The following is a 21,976-nucleotide window of genomic DNA, read 5'->3' on the forward strand; positions in this document are numbered from 1 at the left end:
CCTGTCATGGATGCCATGGTTGCCCTAAATTTGAAGATGTAATCCGGAGACAGGTGTTTTCTCCATCTCCTTAGCTATCATACTGGAATTCCACTTACCTCAGTCCTCCAGAAAGTGGAGAGCAACACATATGCAGTTTTACTACGCAATACTTAAAAAGAAAAAGCTGCGTTAGACACGATTACCAACACATACTGACCAGCTCAAATAGACAGACGCGTGCTAAATGGCAGACCAATCCAAACTCATCTCTTGGTATGTCACTTCCACTCATTATCTCAGCCAATCATGGCTGGCAAGAAGGTTGCTGTCTTTTCTGTGGCTAAACCAACTAGGCTTGCAATTTAAATGTTTTATTTGTATTTACAGATGGCATACAAGTTTGTTATTAAGGCACATGAAAGTTCACAAGTTCGAGTAGGCATTTCCACCAAAAAAAGCCTTTTGAAAAAAAAAATGTCTAATTGAAAAGGTACTCCTGTGAAGTACGCCAAGTTTCCTGAACCTGGACACATAATAATTATCAAAAAGAGAATTGACTGTAATGTTCTTCATCAGCCCTGTTTCTTAGCCTTGTATTGTGGCACCATCTAGTGTGGGACAACATTACTGTCCAATCCATTTTAATATTGGAGTTAAAGCTTTGATCTCCAGCTTCAGAAAAACAGAATAGCCACTTTGTTAGCTTCAGTCATTTTCATCCAAATGTAATTTTTTTTAAACTCATGAGTGAATAAGAAGTAAAAACACCACTGAGGTTCAGGGTCTGTCACTCCAACAGATGAAACACACCATAACTCTAAAATAACAGAAATATAACAGAAATTAAATAGAGAAATGCATTCCAAAGGGAAGGAGTGGTTGTTGCATTCTTCTTGTGTTCCATAACGGATATACTTTAGCTGTCCTTTGTGATTGGTTATTGTTCCTCATCCCTTGATCTCCACGATTTAAAACTTAAATATGTACTTCCTGCATAGCAGAGTGACACCAGGAAGGCAAAGAACTGAAAAACAGACATATGAAAACATGAAAATTCAGTACAATACTGGGTATGAGTTGAGTAGGCTTAAATGGACCAAATAGACATCATTCTGGATGGTACACAGTGGCATCATACATCTCTTATCTGACTTGTAGGCATATATTTAGCATTTTAATATTGTATATTTTAATATCGCTGTAATCATAAATCATATTTGTGGTATATTTTCACAGTTGGCGTGATTTAAATGTCTGTCTGGGAGTTCTAAGGTGGTTTTCTTACTGTGGATGCTACCCAGCAGTTGTAGTTATGGCGTCCCTTAACAGCATGGCTGATTGAGGCTGCGTCCACTGCTGCTGCCACCACATACATCACTGTAGCACTACTGTTGAAGAACAGACCCTGTAGAACACCACATACATCACTGTAGCACTACTGTTGAAGAACAGACCCTGTAGAACACCACATACATCACTGTAGCACTACTGTTGAAGAACAGACCCTGTAGAACACCACATACATCACTGTAGCACTACTGTTGAAGAACAGACCCTGTAGAACACCACATACATCACTGTAGCACTACTGTTGAAGAACAGACCCTGTAGAACACCACATACATCACTGTAGCACTACTGTTGAAGAACAGACCCTGTAGAACACCACATACATCACTGTAGCACTACTGTTGAAGAACAGACCCTGTAGAACACCACATACATCACTGTAGCACTACTGTTAAAGAACAGACCCTGTAGAACACCACATACATCACTGTAGCACTACTGTTGAAGAACAGACCCTGTAGAACACCACATACATCACTGTAGCACTACTGTTGAAGAACAGACCCTGTAGAACACCACATACATCACTGTAACACTACTGTTGAAGAACAGGCCCTGTAGAACACCACATACATCACTGTAGCACTACTGTTGAAGAACAGACCCTGTAGAACACCACATACATCACTGTAGCACTACTGTTGAAGAACAGGCCCTGTAGAACACCACATACATCACTGTAGCACTACTGTTGAAGAACAGACCCTGTAGAACACCACATACATCACTGTAGCACTACTGTTGAAGAACAGACCCTGTAGAACACCACATACATCACTGTAGCACTACTGTTGAAGAACAGGCCCTGTAGAACACCACATACATCACTGTAGCACTACTGTTGAAGAACAGACCCTGTAGAACACCACATACATCACTGTAGCACTACTGTTGAAGAACAGACCCTGTAGAACACCACATACATCACTGGAGCACTACTGTTGAAGAACAGACCCTGTAGAACACCACATACATCACTGTAGCACTACTGTTGAAGAACAGACCCTGTAGAACACCACATACATCACTGTAGCACTACTGTTGAAGAACAGGCCCTGTAGAACACCACATACATCACTGTAGCACTACTGTTGAAGAACAGACCCTGTAGAACACCACATACATCACTGTAGCATTACTGTTGAAGAACAGACCCTGTAGAACACCACATACATCACTGTAGCACTACTGTTGAAGAACAGGCCCTGTAGAACACCACATACATCACTGTAGCACTACTGTTGAAGAACAGACCCTGTAGAACACCACATACATCACTGTAGCACTACTGTTGAAGAACAGACCCTGTAGAATGACAACAACAGGATTCCTGGCTGGCTCAGATACTGTAGGGTAGTACACATTATAGAATGGTTTCATTTGATCACATTCACATTTATCTATTTGCTCTCTCCCCCAAAACCATCAAGGCAGTTACCTCCATTGGTTTTCTGTTACATAAATAGTCCACAATTATTCAATTACTAGATTTATAATAAACAACCTCAATCACTCAAGTTTCAAATAATGTGCTGTTGTATTATGTGTCGTAGTATGTGTCATACCACAGTTGTCCAGGGGACCTGAGGGATCCTGTTGTAAGCCATGGTCAGGTAGATGATGAGGAAGATGACCGTCAGGACCCAGTACAAGATGGCCACAAACATGACCCACCCAAAGGCAGACACACGGAAGTACTCCGTCCCTGCTATCAGCATCCATACCAGCAGACCAAACACCTGAGGGGACAGGGAAGCATATAGCCAGCTTTCCAAATGGTATCCTATTCCATTTATAGTGCACTACTTTTTAACAGGGCCCAAAGGGCTCCAGTAGAAAGTAGTGCACTATACAGGGAATAGCACACATAGTCAGTGATGGCTGTGGTCTGGTAGTGTCTACCGTATCATGTATTTAAATGCATTTGCTGTGCCTATCTTGAAGGCATACTGTAGAAAGACATTATAATGAAAGGAAATAATATAGCCTAAATCAAATCAAATCATATGCACAGGATCCAGTGCAGTGTAGAGGGATATGTTTACCTGCAAACTCTCATCTTAAACAGTACAACAGCTATACAAAGTATAACATAATTGCCAAGTGATTTTTCATAGTTTGTATTTCTGGAACCGAAATTAAACCCGCAGCTAACTGACCTGATCTGATCTGATCATTCTTTCAGAATGCCGTCACACATTGATCATGATAAATCTATAGATGCAGATTGTTATACTGCGTGCTACTGTAAATAATGGGAAGTTTTGTCCTCTGTTGCACTGCAAACCTCCCTTCCTGTTATTAAAAGAAAATAATGTTTCATTGGTTGCTTCATGTCACAGGAAAAAATAATCTCTGGCCTAAGTGGAAGAGGAGGCTCTTTTGGTCACATTCTCCTCTGATGCTGGAAGGAAAATGGACAATGAAACTGACCTTGTTTTTTAAGCAACTTCCCTTTCCAGAGCAAAATAAAACACTGTACTGAGAACCAATGTCTGTCTACACAGAAAGTATTCTATATTACAGAAAGTATTCCATATTACAGAAAGTATTCTATATTACAGAAAGTTATCTATATTACAGAAAGTAGTCTATATTACAGAAAGTAGTCTATATTACAGAAAGTAGTCTATATTACAGAAAGTAGTCTATATTACAGAAAGTAGTCTATATTACAGGAAGTAGTCTATATTACAGGAAGTAGGTTGACATTATGGTCATTTTCTCCAGTTATATTTCCTTGAAAAATGTGAAATAATTGAATCTTCAGTTCAGTGCAGTGTTCAATACAATGTCATGTCACCATCTGTGAAAAAACGTCATACAGGTCATTAGCCTATGCAAAATGTGTATAAAATGCACATAAAATATACAGGTCAAACAGAATGCAAATCTGTATAAAAGTAATGGGATTCAGGAAATGACAAACTCTTCCATTTTTCAGAACTAATTGTGACCCTATGATAAGGGTACAATTAGACATGTGATACAAGGTATGAACAATATAAAATGTCTGATCTTCATAATGTGTTTAATTTGTTTAATCAACAAAGCGGTATTGATTCCCTCCATGAATTCTGATGGCAGTTATTGTGAGAAAGATGGTAAAAGCCAAAGTGATTTCAATAAATTATTACATCAAACTTGGACACAAATATGTTTGTGTTGTAGTTAGGACATCACCCTCTGCAACTGGATCCTGAACTGAGGGGTAGAGCACAGACTGTGAGGATTGGCAACAACACCTCCTCTACACTGACTCTTAACTCAGGGGCCCCCCAGGGGTGTCCTCAGTCCTCTGCTGTACCCCCCCCCCTGTTCATCCACAACTGCGTGGCTTTGCGCGACACCAACTCCCTCATGAACTTTGCTGACGACAACATGGTTGTGTGCCTGATAACCAACAACAATGAGTCAGCCTATGAGGAGGATGTAAGTGAACTGGCATTGACAACAACCTCTCCCTCAAAGTCAGCAAAACAAAGGAGTTAATTGTTAACTTCAGGAAGCAGGGATGTGAACATGTCCCGATCCACATCAACCGGACTGCAGTAGAGAGAGTCACTAGTTTTAAGTTCCTCAGTTTCCACATCACCTAGGACGTGTCATGGACCAACACCACCACCCCTGTTGTCAAGAGGGCACAACAGAATGCCGCCCCGGGTCCTCTCCAAATACTAGCCCTGCACCATCAAGAATGTCCTGACCGGTTGCATCACGGCTTGCTGTTTGGGGTTTTAGGCTGGGTTTCTGTACAGCACTTTGAGATATCAGCTGATGTACGAAGGGCTATATAAATACATTTGATTTGATTTGATTTGGTACGGGAATTGTTCCCTATACGACCGCAAGGCCCTCCAGCGGGTGGTGAAGACGGCCCAGTACATCATGGGACCGTGGTCTCACCCATCCAGTACATCTACTTGAAACAGTGCCTGAGGAAGTCATGCAGCATCATCCAGGACCCCACACACCCCAGCCACAAGCTGTTCTCTCCCTCCCTTAACATCTGGCAGACGGTCAGAGCATGAGGTCTGATACCAACAGGCTCAGAGACAGTTTCTATATACAAGCCATCAGACTGTTGAACAATTGAACTGGACTGACCACCTGCTCTGATTCTCCTCACCTTAGCACACATGCACTCACTCATGCACACGCCCATATAGACGTACACACATTTACATTCATGCTAAACACTGACATCACAACTCAGAGCATGCGCAGACCAGCTGGCTGGTGTGTTTACGGACATATTCAATCGCTCCCTATCCCAGTGTGCTGTCCCCATATGTTTCAAGATGGCCACCATTGTTCCTGTACCCAATAATGGAAAGGTAACTGAACTAAATGACTATCGCCTCGTAGCACTCACCTCTGTCATCATGAAGTGCCTTGAGAGACTAGTCAAGGATCATATCACCTCCATCTTACCTGTGACCCTAGACCCACTTCAATTTGCTTACCGCCCCAATAGGTCCAAAGACGATGTAATCGCCATCACACTGCACACTCCCATCTGGACAAGAGGAATACATATGTAAGAATGCTGTTCATTGACTAAAGCTCAGCATTCAACACCATAGTACCCTTCCAGCTCATCATTGAGCTCGAGGCTCTGGGTCTGAACCCCGCCCTGTGCAACTGGGTCCTGGACTTCCTGATGGGCCACCCCCAGGTGGTGAACGTAGGAAACAACACTTCCACTTCGCTGATCCTCAACACTGGGGCCCCTCAAGGTTGCGTACTCAGCCCCTTCCTGTACTCCCTGTTCACCCATGACTGCGTGGCCAAGCACGCCTCCAACTCAATCATCAAGTTTGCAGACGACACTACAGTGGTAGGCTTGATTACCAACAACAACGAGACAGCCTACAGGGAGGGGGTGAGGGCTCTGGGAGTGTGGTGTCAGGAAAACAACCTCTCACTCAATGTCAACAAAACAAAGGAGATGATCGTGGACTTCAGGAAACAGCAGAGGGAGCACCTCCCTATCCACATCGACGGGACAGTAGTGGAGAAGGTGGAAAGTTTTACGTTTCTCTGTGTACACATCACTGACAATTTGAAATGGTCCACCCACACAAACAGTGTGGTGAAGAAGGCGCAATAGCTTGTCACCTAAAACCCTTACAAACTTTTACAGATGCAGAATTGAGAGAATCCTGTCAGGATGTATCACCGCCTGGTATGGCAACTGTACCGCCCACAACCGCAGGGCTCGCCTTCAGGACACCTACAGTACCCAATGTCACAGGAAGTCCAAAAAGACCATCAAGGACAACAACCACCCGAGCCACTGCCTGTTCACCTCTCTATTATCCAGAATGCAAGGTCAGTACAGGTGCATCAAAAGTGGGACCGAAAGACTGAAAAACAGCTTCTATCTCAAGGCCATCAGACTGATAAATAGCCATCACTAACACAGAGAGGCTGCTGCCTACATACAGACTTGAAATCATTGGCAACTTTAATAAATGGAACACTAGCCACTTTAATAATGTCACATTAATAATGTTTACATATCTTGCATTACTCATCTCATATGTACAGTGCCTTGCAAAACTATTCATCCCCTGGCGTTTTTCCTATTTTGTTGCATTACAACCTGTAATTTAAATAGATTTTTATTTGGATTTCATGTAATGGACATACAAAAAATGGTCCAAATTGGTGAAGTTAATAATTAAAAATGGAAAAGTGGTGCATGCATATGTATTCACTCCCTTTACTACGAAGCCCCTAAATTAGATCTGGTGCAACCAATTACAGTTGAAGTCGGAAGTTTACATACACTTAGGTTGGAGTCATTAAAACTCGTTTTTCATCCACTCCACAAATGTCTTGTTAAGAAACTATAGTTTGGGCAAGTTGGTTAGGACATCTACTTTGGGCATGACACAAATAAATTTCCCCCAAAAATTTACAGACAGATTATTTCACTTATAATTCACTGTATCACAATTCCAGTGGGTCAGAAGTTTACATACACTTAATTGACTGTGCCTTTAAACAGCTTGGAAAATTCTAGAAAATTATGTCATGGCTTTAGAAGCTTCTGATAGGCTAATTGACATGATTTGAGTCAATTGGAGGTGTACCTGTGGATGTATTTCAAGACCTACCTCCAAACTCAGTGCCTCTTTGCTTGACATCATCGGAAAATGAAAAGAAATCAGCCAAGACCTCAGAAACAAAATTGGAGACCTCCACAAGTCTGGTTCATCATTGGGAGCAATTTCCAAATGCCTGAAGGTACCACATTCATCTGTACAAACAATAGTACGCAAGTATAAACCCCATGGGACCACGCAGCCGTCATACCGGTCAGGAAGGAGACGCGTTCTGTCTCCTAGAGATGAACATACTTTGGTGCAAAAAGTGCAAATCAATCCCAGAACAACAGCAAAGGACCTTGTGAAGATGCTGGAGGAAACAGGTACAAAAGTATCTATATCCACAGTAAAACGAGTCCTATATCGACATAACCTGAAAGGCCGCTCAGCAAGGAAGAAGCCACTGCTCCAAAACCGACATAAAAAGACAGACTACGGTTTGCAACTGCACATGGGGACTTTTTGGAGAAAAGTCCTCTGGTATGATGAAACAAAAATAGAACTGTTTGGCCATAATCACCATCTTTATGTTTGGAGAAAGAATATGGCACCACAACAAACCTGCCAAGAGAGGGCCGCCCACCAAAACTCACGGACCAAGCAAGGAGGGCATTAATCAGAGGCAACAAAGAGACCAAAGATAACCCTGTAAGAGCTGCAAACCTCCACAGAGATTGGAGTCTCTGTCCATAGGACCACTTTAAGTATACAGAAGAGTGGCCAGAAAAAAAGCCATTGCTTAAAGAAAAAAATAAGCAAACACATTTGGTGTTCACCAAAAGGCATGTGGGCGACTCTCCAAACATATGGAAGAAGGTACTCTGGTCAGATGAGACTAAAATTAAGCTTTTTGGCCATCAAGGTAAATGCTATGACGTAAACCCAACACCTCTCATAACCCCCGAGAACCTCATCCCCACTGTGAAGCATTGGATGTTTTCGTCGGCAAGGACTGGGAAACTGGTCAGAATTGATGGATGGTGCTAAATACAGGATAATTCTTGAGGGGAAGCTGTTTCCGTCTTCCTGAGATTTGAGACTGGGACAGAGGTTCACCTTCCAGCAGGACAATGACCCTAAGCATACTGCTAAAACAACACTTGAGTGGTTTATTTAGGGAAACATTTAAATGTCTTGGAATGGCCTAGTCAAAGCCCAGACCTCAATCCAATTGAGAATCTGTGGTATGACTTAAAGATTGCTGTACACCAGCAGAACCCATCCAACTTAATGGAGCTGGAGCAGTTTTGCCTTGAAGAATGAGCAAAAATCAGCCGGATGTGATACAGCCTGGATTTGAATCAGGGACTGTAATAATGCCTCTTGCACTGAGATGCAGTGCCTTAGATCGCATCGCCACTCGGGAGCCCAATTTGCTACACCCGCAATAACATCAACTAAACACATGTATGTGACCAAACAATTTGATTTGATTTTGATTTGCTACCAGACTCTTGTCATACTGCCCAGTTTAAACACTGCCCCCATCCCAACCTTCTCCAGTACAAGTGTAAATATTGGACTATAAAATGTGCTTTCTTGAATTATACTTATGCTACTATAAAATGTTTATTCTGTTCTATTGAGCCATGTAATTTATGTTCGTATTCTTAACCTTTATTATGTCTTATTGTTGTTGCATGGTCTATAAGGAACCTGCAAATAAGCATGTCTTTGGATGATGTACCATGCGTTACCCGTAGCCTACAGCTTGAACCTTGAAACTTGACTACTTACTATTTCTGCGAAAACGAGGAGCCCCGAAGCAGTGCGAAAAAAGTGCCTATCATATGCCAGAGTGGAGGTGGAAAAGTTGTCCGTGCTGCTGCTGGTAGACGTTATCACAGTGCGCGTTGCTGCTCCTTCCATCTTCAATATTAATCTACCGCGTTTGGATCCTGCCCCCCCTGAATTATGAAAAAAAATCGTGCTACTCTAATAAAAGGAAGGTGGGAAAGATGGCCATGACGAGTCTTTCCTGAGTAGACGACAATACTTCCACGGAACTCGTTTTTGTTTTATTTTAGATAATAAGATCTATGACCTGTCTGAATGTCATTCTGTCGTCGTATAACAAATCCTACATACAAAGTATGTTCAACATAATTTGGTCAGTTAGGCATACACCATTCCCTAAATGTCACTGAGTTGAGAGTGGTTGCATAAAGAGGAACTTTTTTTGATGATAGGTAAATCAGGCTGCCAGAAAATATTGCCTTTGGTTGGTAATGTTTTGCATAGGGTGCTGTATTTCAGAGGACCTGAGCAGGAACAATCTACAGCCAAAGACTGATGAGAGACCAAGCCAGTAGAATGCTGATTGTAGTTTTGAAACGGAGGTAAAAGTGGAGTAACTGCAGTCGGCTGTCTTATTTTGGATGCAATAATTGCTCCATACTGCAGATATACTGGATTCTAACCAGTTATACTGCACTCTGACTGGAATCTTTTTTCGTAAATGCTATGACAGCAGGCAGAGACTCACTTCTAAAGGAGTGCATAATGCAGGTTAGCTGTGGATTATTAATTTACTAAACTGTAGTCGCACTTTTGCTCAAACAGATACTGTACAGTGTGCCTTCTGGTCAAACAGAACAGTGTGTGTTCAGTTAACGACTGTCTAGACCTGCTGGGGCATGTCCAATAAGGACCAGAGTCCTGACCTAATGCATCTTTGCTAAATCAGACAGTTGTTGATGTAGTTTTCAATCATTGATTAGTTACTACTCTCTCCAGTTAGAAACTCGATATTCATCACCATGTCCTCAGTGTGACAGTAATAAATGTGTTCTGTGGTAGTGTCTAATCTGAACCAGCAGATGGCAGCATATAGACAGACAAAGATCATTGGGAAAGGCAAAGGAAAATGTGAAAACAGCTCGAGGCTTAACTACAACTTGTGTATTGTCTTAACAACCAACATAACAATACTCGAAATAGGCGATGTAATGTCCAGGCACCCCGCGATGCGTTGTGCATAATTTCATATATATATTTTGTTGTACCTTTATTTAACTAGGCAAGTCAGTTAAGAACAAAATCTTATTTACAATGATGGCCTACCGGGGAACAGACCTTAGCCGTGGTATATTGGCTATAAACCAAACCCCCTAGTGCCTTATTACTTAATTATACAACAGGTGGGTCTAATCCTGAATGCTGATTGGTTAAAAACGCATTCCAGCCGGTGTCTATTCCACAAGTTACCACCGGCTAAATCTATGACGCTAAAATGTAGGCAATCAATGTAAATAAGTTTTTTTTTTTTACTGACTTGCCTAGTTAAATAAAGGTTAAATAAAAAATGCTTGTGTGTCTAGTTCTGACAGTGCAGCAATATCTAACCATTTCACATATATCCAACACACACAAATCTAAGTAAGGAATGGAATTAAGAATAGATAAATATATGGACGAGCAATGTCAGAGCGGCATAGACGAAGATACAGTAGAATAGTATAGAAAGGTTTAATAAAAAATAAAAACATTTTCAATCTGACTGTCTCAAGCTCAGCCAGACAATTTATAAACTTGATCTCCACTATAGAAAGCATCTAGACATTATCACACATTTCTTTTAGACTAACATTTCGTTTTCAACAGCGTAGATTTGTATAAACCTTGTGGTCTGTCTCTCCAACATTTGCAACATTGTTTCAATATTCAAATTCGATCTGCAACTGTCCCATAGTAACGCATTTGTCGGTAGGAGACAGACAGGCAGGCAGCGTTTGTCATCCAGTCAAAATCATGAATCAGTTGGCATCATTTTATGGATATAAAACAAAGAAATGTCAATAGAAAGCAGGTCAAACGAAACGAAGTGCAGCTAGTTTGCAGTCTTTTCAGCTTCAGTTTGAAGTGATTGTGTTAGCTGTGTTGTTGGCTAGCTCCTCTGAAAAACGGTCCTGACATTTCCTATGGCAGGTGAAATCGAGGCTTATTAACTCATTGTTATGGATGTATCCAAATAAATGTCATGAGAAAAACAGCTTCAACTGTTTGACGTGACTGTAAATTAGCCCTAGTTGGCTAGCTAGAAAGCAAGGCATAAGAATGGGACTATATCTATATCTTGTGGAAGGATAAAATAGTATTATTTCATCAAAATAAAATGAAAATATGTCAATCATATTTTGAATATGTTGGTAACCTGTTGTATAAAAGTGATAATGCCAGAGAAGCTGGTGTTTGGAGGATATATTGGCATGGTTTGCCAACAACACCCATGCCAATATATCCTCCAAACACCAGCTTCTCTGGCATTATCACTTAACTAAATAAAGGTGACAACGTTAATAATGCATTTTATTGTTGTACACAATTCCGTTGCCATTATCAGGCCTATCTTTTCATAGAGGTGGGATAGGAACATACAGTCCATCTATCTGGCCTCAGACAAACAGCAACATGAGATTCCCTGATTCATTTGAGGAGCAAACATTTTCTCTTTTAAGATTTGTAATGGTGGTTTCTAGACAATTAGCAGGAAGAGTATTGTTATCAGTCAGTGTGGTAGTGAATAAAAATAATGGACCATCAATTATTTATTTGTCTGCAATCCAATGCTTCATCAAAGCATATTACCCTCTTTCCCTTAAATTACTGATATTACCCCATTCCCTTAAATTACTGATATTACCCCATTCCCTTAAATTACTGATATTACCCCATTCCCTTAAATTACTGATATTACCCCATTCCCTTAAATTACTGATATTACCCCATTCCCTTAAATTACTGATATTACCCCATTCCCTTAAATTACTGATATTACCCCATTCCCTTAAATTACTGATATTACTCCATGCCCTTAAATTACTGATATTCCTCCCTTTCCCTTAAATTACTTACACATTTGAGGTATATATTTAAGTTAAAACAAGCAGTTACAATATCGCAAGTAATTCACCTTTTAAGAGGTATTATGATTTATAGATGTAGAGTAAAGAGATGCTTCAGGAAAACAGCCTGATAAATAAACTCATAGTATGGAGATTCATTCTGTGAATTCAACAGAGACACATTGATCTCAATGAGATTATAATAGAATTAGTAGAATTAGAATTAGTAATTAGAACATAGTAATTACCTGCAGTAAACAGGCTTTGTATTAGTCAATACTTAATCCTGCCTGAGAATACATTTTAGATTTAACACAATAATTAATAGGTATAACCTCCATTGGCTGTAGTTATGAGTCTCTATATTTCAGGTGATTACTATAAAGCCTTGTTAGAATCACATAGGTCCAGAGGAACGTGAAGGTTTAAAAACGTTTTTTTTTTAAGCATTATCCTGATTTCCTATGTGTCCAGCAAGAGACATCTTGATGATGCCTGGATTACGTGCTAAACCTGTATTATAATGGTGCATTGTAGAATAGGTTATAGTTAGAAGATGTAATGTACAAGGCCCAGGATAAATAACAGTGTTTTATGTAATCCTACTAAAACAATAGCAACACTATAGTACAGACAATACCCCTGTTTCCCTAGATCTTCAGTTTTGATCATTATTGGCTATTAATTATTAACAGTATAATTGTTTAGCTATTCAGTACATCCATCACTCACTATATAACTATATATCAAATATGTATTATCCTTCTCCACAATTAAACAATGATATGTTTCATGATGTGTGCATTGTTTACATTAGATCTTACTTTACATGTGTTGGTATAAGGCTATACTTGTATGTAAGGCAATGAACTTGCATTTTAATGATGTGTGATTTGCGACAACAGAGGGAAGGGGTGTCACAGAGTACATGTACGTGCACATCTTGCACTTCTCAACCATGTAAATTATAATCATGGAACAGTAATAACTTTGGAGTGGAACAATTATGTTTTTGGAGCATGATTGGAAAAGAAAATGAAACTAGCAGAATTATATTTTATATCACGAGCAGAAGGTCTTTTATGGTCTCTGGAGCAGCTGATTTAGAAGAGAGGAGGATGGAGAGAAAGGATGGGTCTGGAATCACTTTCATTTCCTCTTCCTTCCTCCACGTCCAGTTCTCAAACAGAACAAGTAAGCCATTAGGAAGAAGCATTGAAGGACTGAAAAAGCAGCCAACACCAAGGGAAGTAATTAACTCAATGTCTTCAGACCAAACTGGATGTTCAAAACCATTCTCAGAGACCTGGCAAATCCTCTCACCCCTGTATAAAATAAAAAATATATGAACACATTTTACAGTAATTTCAGTAAATTTCAAGTGTATGGAACAGATGAATATAGGATGAAAGACTATAGAAGAATATACAGTTGAAGTCGGAAGTTTACATACACTTAGATTGGAATCATTAAAACTCGTTTTTCAACCACTCCACAAATTTCTTGATAACAAACTATCGTTTTGGCAAATCGGTTAGGACATCTACTAAGTGCATGAAACAAGTCATTTTTCCATCAATTGTTTACAGACAGATTATTTCACTTATAATTCACTGTATCACAATTCCAGTGGGTCAGAAGTTTACATACACTAAGTTGACTGTGCCTGTAAACAGCTTGGAAAAATCCAGAAAATGACGTCATGGCTTTAGAAGCTTCTGATAGGCTATTTGACCTCATTTGAGTCAACTCGCTTGACATTATGGGAAAATCAAAAGAAATCAGCCAAACAATTATAAACCTCCACAAGTCTGGTTCATCATTGGGAGCAATTTCCAAACGCTTGAAGGTACCCCATTCATCAGTACGAAAAATAGTACACAAGTATAAACACCATGGGACCACGCAGCACGTCATACCACTCAGGAAGTAGACGCGTTCTGTCTCCTAGATATGAGCGCACTTTGGTGCGAATAGTGCAAATCAATCCCAGAACAACAGTGAAGGATCTTGTGACGATCCTGGAGGAAACAGGTACAAAAGTATCTATACCCACAGTAAAACAAGTCCTATATCGACATAACCTGAAAGGCCGCTCAGCAAGGGAGAAGTCACTGCTCCAAAACCGACATAAAAAGACAGACTACGGTTTGCAACTGCACATGGGGACAAAGATCATACTTTTTGGAGAAATGTCCTCTGGTCTGATGAAACAAAAATATAACTGTTTGGCCATAATGACCATCGTTATGTTTGGAGAAAAAAGGGTGAGGCTTGCAAGCCGAAGAACACCATCCCAGCCATGAAGCATGGGTGTGGCAGCATCATGTTGTGGGGGTGCTTTGCTGCAGGAGGGACTGGTGCACTTAACAAAGTAGATTGCATCATGAGGAAGGAAAATTGTGTGGATATATTGAAGCAACATCTCAAGACTTCAGTCAGGAAGCTAAAGCCTGGTCGCAAATGGGTCTTCCAAATGGACAATGACCCCAAGCATACATCCAAAGTTGTGGCAAAATGGCTTAAGGACAACAAAGTCAAGGTATTGGAGTGGCTATCACAAAGCCCTGACCACAATCCTTTAGAATATTTGTGGGCATAACTGAAAAAGCATGTGTGAGCAAGGAGGCCTACAAACCTGACTCAGTTACACCAGGTCTGTCAGGAGGAATGGGCCAAAATTCACCCAACTTATTGTGGGAAGCTTGTGGAAGGCTACCCGAAACGTTTGACCCAAGTTAAACCATTTAAAGGCAATGCTACCATATACTAATTGAGTGTATGTAAACTTTTGACCCACTGGGAATGTGATGAAAGAAATAAAAGCTGAAATAAATCATTCTCTCTACTATTATTCTGACATTTCACATTCTTAAAATGAATTGGTGACAGGGAATTTCAGGGAATTTCTAGGATTAAACTGAGTTTAAATGTATTTGGCTAAGGTGTATGTAAACTTCGACTTCAACTGTAGCTACCTTGACCTGATCTCAAGAAACTCTAAAATGCTGCGTCGGAAACAATATAACATGAATATCTTATACGTGGGTTTCTACTTTTAACTTAATGTGATATTTTTGTAAAAAAATGTTTTACCTTTATTTAACCAGGCAAGTCAGTTAAGAACAAATTCTTATTTTCAATGACCGCCTAAGAACAGGGGCTTGGGGGTTTGAACTTGCAACCTTCCGGTTACTAGTCCAACGCTCTAACCACTAGGCTACCCTGCCACCCCGATAATTCAACTTACCGGAATTAGTCAGCTGGCAGGCATATAGCCACATACACAACCTTGTACCTCAGTGTTATCATTCACTACTCCAAGAGTAAACAAGTCTATGAAGAGCTTGCAGGCAAATTGTGGGGCTGCAGCAAATTATTATTTGGCCCCAAATACGGGGGGGCGGAAGTGTGTGTGTCTGTGTGTGTGTACGTGCGTGTGCGTGCGTGCGTGCGTGCGTGTGTGTGTGTGTGTACGTGCGTGCATGCGTGTGTGTGTGTGTGTGTGTGTACCCAAATAACAGTCTTCCAATTAACGTCAAACAGCTTTTTAACAGCAGTCATAAATCATTAGCTTTTATAAACAGATTGCAGTGTTTAATGTAGAGTTTGGTTTACTGGCCCCTAAGATTAGATACATAGCATCAATCAAATATATTTATAAATCCCTTTTTACATCAGCAAATGTCACAAGTGCTTATACAGAAACCCAGCCTAAAACCCCAAACAGCAAGCAATGAAGATATAGAAGGCATCGAAGATACATGTCCTCAAGCTTCTCCATACCTTGGTGTGAGAGAAAGATAGAGAAGATGGAGAAGATACATGTCCTTAAGCTTCTCCATACCTTGGTGTGAGAGAAAGATAGAGAAGATGGAGAAGATACATGTCCTTAAGCTTCTCCATACCTTGGTGTGAGAGAAATATATAGAAGATGGAGAAGATACATGTCCTTAAGCTTCTCCATACCTTGGTGTGAGAGAAATATATAGAAGATGGAGAAGATACATGTCCTTAAGCTTCTCCATACCTTGGTGTGAGAGAAATATATAGAAGATGGAGAAGATACATGTCCTTAAGCTTCTCCATACCTTGGTGTGAGAGAAAGATAGAGAAGATGGAGAAGATACATGTCCTTAAGCTTCTCCATACCTTGGTGTGAGAGAAAGATAGAGAAGATGGAGAAGATACATGTCCTTAAGATTCTCCATACCTTGGTGTGAGAGAAAGATAGAGAAGATGGAGAAGATACATGTCCTTAAGCTTCTCCATACCTTGGTGTGAGAGAAAGATAGAGAAGATGGAGAAGATACATGTTCTTAAGCTTCTCCATACCTTGGTGTGAGAGAAAGATAGAGAAGATGGAGAAGATACATGTCCTTAAGCTTCTCCATACCTTGGTGTGAGAGAAAGATAGAGAAGATGGAGAAGATACATGTTCTTAAGCTTCTCCATACCTTGGTGTGAGAGAAAGATAGAGAAGATGGAGAAGATACATGTCCTCAAGCTACTCCGTGCATTGGTGTGAGAGAAAGAGAGGAGTCCCGTTGAAGCTCTGCTTTATGGACTCCTTGTACTCTAGCCTGATGGATTGTTTGTGGAGACTTTTACTGAGCAGTATGATTGTGTTAGACCCAGTTATAAACTGGGTGGTTCGAGCCCTGAATGCCGATTGGCTGACAGCCGTGGTATATCAGAAAAAACATGTATTTTGTCACTGCCGTCGAAAGAACTGGACCAAGGTGCAGCGTGGTGAGCGTACATTTCTTTTTATTCAAGATAAATGTCGCCAACAAAACAAGAAAACAAGAAAATGAGCGTGAAGCTCAACAGGACTAAGTGCCACAAACAAAGTTAACTACCCGCAATCACAGGTGGGAAAGGGCTGCCTAAGTGTGATAGACAGCTGTCCCTGATTGAGAACCAAACCCGGCCAAAACAAAGAAATACAAAACATAGAACATAGAATGCCCACCCCACATCACACCCTGACCTAACCAAATAGAGAAATAAAACGTCTCTCTAAAGTCAGGGCATGACAGTAACCCCCCCCCCCCCCCCCCCCCCCCAAAGGTGCGGACTCCGGCCGCAAAACCTGAACCTATAGGGGAGGGTCCGGGTGGGCATCTATCCGCGATGGCGGCTCTGGTGCGGGACGTAGACCCCTCTCCACCTCTGGCTCACCCCGCTTTGGTGGCGTCTCTGGTGTGGGGACCCTCTCTGCGGGCCCCGGACTGGGCACCCTCATTGCGGGCCCCGGACTGGAAACCGTCGCTGGAGACTCCGGACTGGAGACAGTCGCTGGAGGCTTCGTGCCATGACTCCTCACTGGAGGTTTCGTGCCATGGATCATCACTGGAGGCTTCTTGCCATGGATCATCACTGGAGGCTTCCTGCCATGGATCATCACTGGAGGCTTCCTGCCATGGATCATCACTGGAGGCTTCGTGCCATGGATCATCACTGGAGGCTTTGTGCTATGGATCATCACTGGAGGCTTCTTGCCATGGATCATCACCGGAAGCTTCATGCCATGGATCATCACTGGAGGCTTCTTGTCATGGATCATCACTGGAGTGGAGAGCCACACAGGAGGCCTGGCTCTGGGAGCAGGCACAGGACTCACCAGGCTGGGGAGACATACAGGAGGCTTTGTCCTTGACGCTCGCCACGGTAAGCACGGGGAGTTGGCTCAGGTCTGAATCCTGACTCTGCCACACTCCCAGTGTGCCTCCCCCCAAAAAAACTTTGGAGTGGCCTCCCGGTCCTTAGTGCCAGCCGTGACCCTGTGTAATTCTGGGCCCTCTTTCTCGCTGCCTCCGCCTTCCTCGCTGCTTCCAGCGTCATACAGCTACACTAACCACACCCCTCACTGGACTGTTTTAGCCTTACAACTATGGGTGTTTGTGTTGAGTAACATATTAGAATGTGTCTGTTGTGTATGGATGTGTACAGTACCATATTAGAATGTGTCTGTTGTGTATGGATGTGTACAGTACTATATTATAATGTGTCTGTTGTGTATGGATGTGTACAGTACTATATTATAATGTGTCTGTTGTGTATGGATGTGTACAGTACTATATTATAATGTGTCTGTTGTGTATGGATGTGTACAGTATCATATTATAATGTGTCTGTTGTGTATGGATGTGTACAGTACTATATTATAATGTGTCTGTTGTGTATGAGTGTGTAGTGACACCGCCTGCATCACCTCTCGTCCCCTTCACTTCTCCGTTGCCCAATCCTGCTGTGCATTCAGAATCCATATCTGTTCCCCTAAATGCCGCCCCGCTGCCACGGAACAAAGCACAGATCCTCTCCGCCTGCGACGACGGTCACTTGTCGGCCAGCCCAGATGCTGTGCTGTAATTGGTTGTTGGGGCATCCTGCTGTGGAGAAGACATTATTATGAGCAGAGCTCCCCTAACTCACCCCAACCCAGCCTCCACAACCCCCCTATACAGACACACACACACATGCGCACACACACTCCAGTGCATGCATGTACACACGTACACAGGCACATACGCCCATGCACACATACACATACAAACACACATATGCCATACTCCACCCCTACCAGCCACAAACCACGAACCCTCCACAACCTCCACCAACCATTCTACACACACACACACACACACACACACACACACACACACACACACACACACACACACACACACACACACACACACACACACACAAACACACACACACACACACACACACACACACACACACAAACACACACACAAACACACACACACACACACACACACACACACACACACACACACACACCCCAGCCAAACTCCACCCCTCCCACCACTAACCTAATCCACTGACATCACATCTAGAAGAACAGATCTGACTTCTCCATGGAATGGACCCAGTTTTATATCACAACACTATAATAATAACAATTCAGAAACCCGTGTTTATACGTCGCTGCTCATTTTGTCCGTTGGAGTTGAAGAGTTGAATCAACCTTTTCCTTTGGTGAGGGACTGAGCTCTAAACATAGGAGAATATCTCATCAGCATTCTTGAAATAGCGTCTGAGTGAAAAAATAGATCTGTAGTCTTACTGCAGCGCAGGGCCCCCTACTGTGCTACCTGTCAAAGCCAATATTTCCTCAAGCCACCTTTCCTCTCCTTACTTGTAATTCATGAATGATTGGCGTATTGGACTCAGACTCTGCCTCTGGTCTCACAGTGGTAGATGATCGTTTTGATTTGGATCCATTTTTTACCAAAATAATTACTACAGTTATTAAGATATGTATTGTTTTAGTTTTTAGATTGGGAATTCATTTAGTTTCTGTTACAATGTTGGAATCATCTATTTTTACAGATTTTGTTGAACAATTTATTGAAACATAAATCTAGCACCTTTATCTTAAAAATAGACTGTGGGAACAACGTTGTCCAAACCTTAAATAAAACACATTGTTCTAGAATCTGAACCACCTCAGATTGGAATCTATTCTAGCTATATTATTAATTGTTTGGCCAGAGATTTGATCATTTTCACGGGATATATTCTCTCCATGTTATGTAGGAAAAATCATTTGCATTTTTTCTCTGAGTGTGAAGTATCAAAGCCAGGCCCCTGCTGAGCTGAGAATGGAGTGAGCTGGCATAGGCATGAATTTTTCAGCAGCCCGCTCCCTCTCTCTCTCTATTTCCTTTCTCTTCCCCTCTCTCTCTCTCTTTTCCTGTCGGTTCAGTCGATACGCTGCTCAGACGAGGAGCTCAGGCTGAATAAGAACTAGACCGAGTGCATCCCATGAATTGGAGGAGCTGCCGGAGAAATGGCCCCTGAATTTAAATTATAAAAACAACAACAAATATATTTCAGTATATAGCCTTTTTATTCACACCTCCTTCTGTTTGATGGTACAGTCCATGTTCCGTGTTAGACAATGAATATAGGCAGACTGGATCCAAATATAGCCAATGTGGGCTGTCCATAAAGAGTTCATTATAAAGCCCAGGGTTGAACCATCGTTGTTTTCTAATAATTGCAAGACATAAAATTAAAATAAAATTGAACACCAAAAAAAAAAAGATTTTAATAAATAAAACTGAAATTGCAACAATTCCCTTTTTGACTCTTTTAACACCTAACACAGGCCATGTATTACTAAGAATAAGTGATCAATTAAAAAAGGTTGTGAATGTGTGGTTTTACGATACATTTCCTCACTGGATAATGGTAACGTACCTGCTAGTTCTGCTTGCTTGGTATACAGACAGCAATTAAAGTGAGAAGAATAAGAAAACAGTTTGTATGTGTCAGCAGCAGGCCACAGTAAAGATGTGGTCAAATGTGTTTGGCAGGGCGAGGTCATCTCTACCTCATACTGTAGGCCAGCGATCATCAACTCCATTCATTTGTAGACTGCAAATTGACCGCAAGAAGCCCAAACACATGTAATATTTCTATAGAAACATAATCATTTAAAACCTTGCTTACATTTGTATACGATCACGTATCTATTATGCGTGGGAGTACTTGGGAACAGATTTACAAAATTAAAATTGTTTGGAGCTGATTTCCTGGTGTTTTAGTCTTTTATGTCCAATAATGAAAATTACAATATTTATATATAAAACCAAATGTGTCCCTTGGGCTGACAGTTGGGGAACCCTGCTGTAGGTCTTCTGTCAGCAGGACTGATGGCTACAAATCACCACCTGAGACTGACAGACTCACAGAAAACTCACTGTCTCTTGCTAGCCAGGCGTCCATTTTATGGAAAGGCGTCAGAAGGAGAGAATAGAATATACCACTGTAGCTTACACAGCAAATACATTTACCTTGTAGGTCCATTGGAATTGTATTTTGTATTGATTGTTGTTTCACTAGAAGCGAACGTGTGGGGTGTGATTCCATCCCATTTCATTTACAATAACTGTAACTGTTATTGAGGATAAACAATCATCCCTATCTGGAAATCAAGTGTTTAGTGCAGAATGTCAGCGTATGCTATTTAATATCTTCTTGTCCTTTTCAGCACAACCCAATCACATAAACCCTTATGGTGGTTCTATTTAGTGGGATATATTGCATACATCTGTAGTGGACCAAAATTCACAAGGAGAAGCTGGGTTGTTAATGTGTTTGTTTGTTTGTTTCAGAGAGAGGCAGGCAGGGACTCCCCTGGGCATCGGGGAGTAGACATCCATTTAGGTGAGAGACAGTTTTATGATTATTATAATGAAGTTGACCCATAAAGCATTTTTATTGCTGTTTGTTTGGAGGAAAAACATTGAACAACTCTTGTGTTATTGCAAGGTTAGATTGTAGAGGCATCTCTTGTGTTATTACAAGGTTAGATTGTAGAGGCATCTCTTGTGTTATTACAAGGTTAGATTGTAGAGGCATCTCTTGTGTTATTACAAGGTTAGATTGTAGAGACATCTCTTGTGTTATTACAAGGTTAGATTGTAGAGACATCTCTTGTGTTATTACAAGGTTAGATTGTAGAGACATCTCTTGTGTTATTACGAAGGTTAGATTGTAGAGACATCTCTTGTGTTATTGCAAGGTTAGATTGTAGAGACATCTCTTGTGTTATTACAAGGTTAGATTGTAGAGACATCTCTTGTGTTATTACAAGGTTAGATTGTAGAGACATCTCTTGTGTTATTACGAAGGTTAGATTGTAGA

General features: G+C 41.2%; 1 protein-coding gene across 1 annotated transcript; it reads right to left on the reverse strand.

Moving 5' to 3' along the window:
- Window positions 1-337: 337 nt before the first annotated feature.
- Window positions 338-10,406, reverse strand: LOC110506736 (CKLF-like MARVEL transmembrane domain-containing protein 8). Its single transcript, XM_036966141.1, has 4 exons — window positions 9,186-10,406; window positions 2,898-3,071; window positions 1,268-1,387; window positions 338-1,006 (listed from the first exon to the last, which is right to left on the reverse strand). Exons 1-4 carry the CDS (start codon window positions 9,315-9,317, stop codon window positions 920-922), a joined length of 513 nt encoding a protein of 170 aa, XP_036822036.1. The 5' UTR covers window positions 9,318-10,406; the 3' UTR covers window positions 338-919.
- Window positions 10,407-21,976: the final 11,570 nt, after the last annotated feature.

The sequence above is a fragment of the Oncorhynchus mykiss genome, chromosome 3 (assembly GCF_013265735.2).
Source record: "Oncorhynchus mykiss isolate Arlee chromosome 3, USDA_OmykA_1.1, whole genome shotgun sequence".
Lineage (NCBI taxonomy): Eukaryota > Metazoa > Chordata > Actinopteri > Salmoniformes > Salmonidae > Oncorhynchus > Oncorhynchus mykiss.

Coding starts and splice junctions, on each gene's coding strand:
- LOC110506736 (XM_036966141.1), bottom strand. CDS start 9,317: ATGGAAGGAGCAGCAACGCGCACTGTGATAACGTCTACCAGCAGCAGC. Junction 1,388..2,897: donor AGGTCCCCTGGACAACTGTG/GTATGACACATA, acceptor GGTGTTCTACAG/GGTCTGTTCTTCAACAGTAG. Junction 1,007..1,267: donor ACTGCTGGGTAGCATCCACA/GTAAGAAAACCA, acceptor TCTGTTTTTCAG/TTCTTTGCCTTCCTGGTGTC.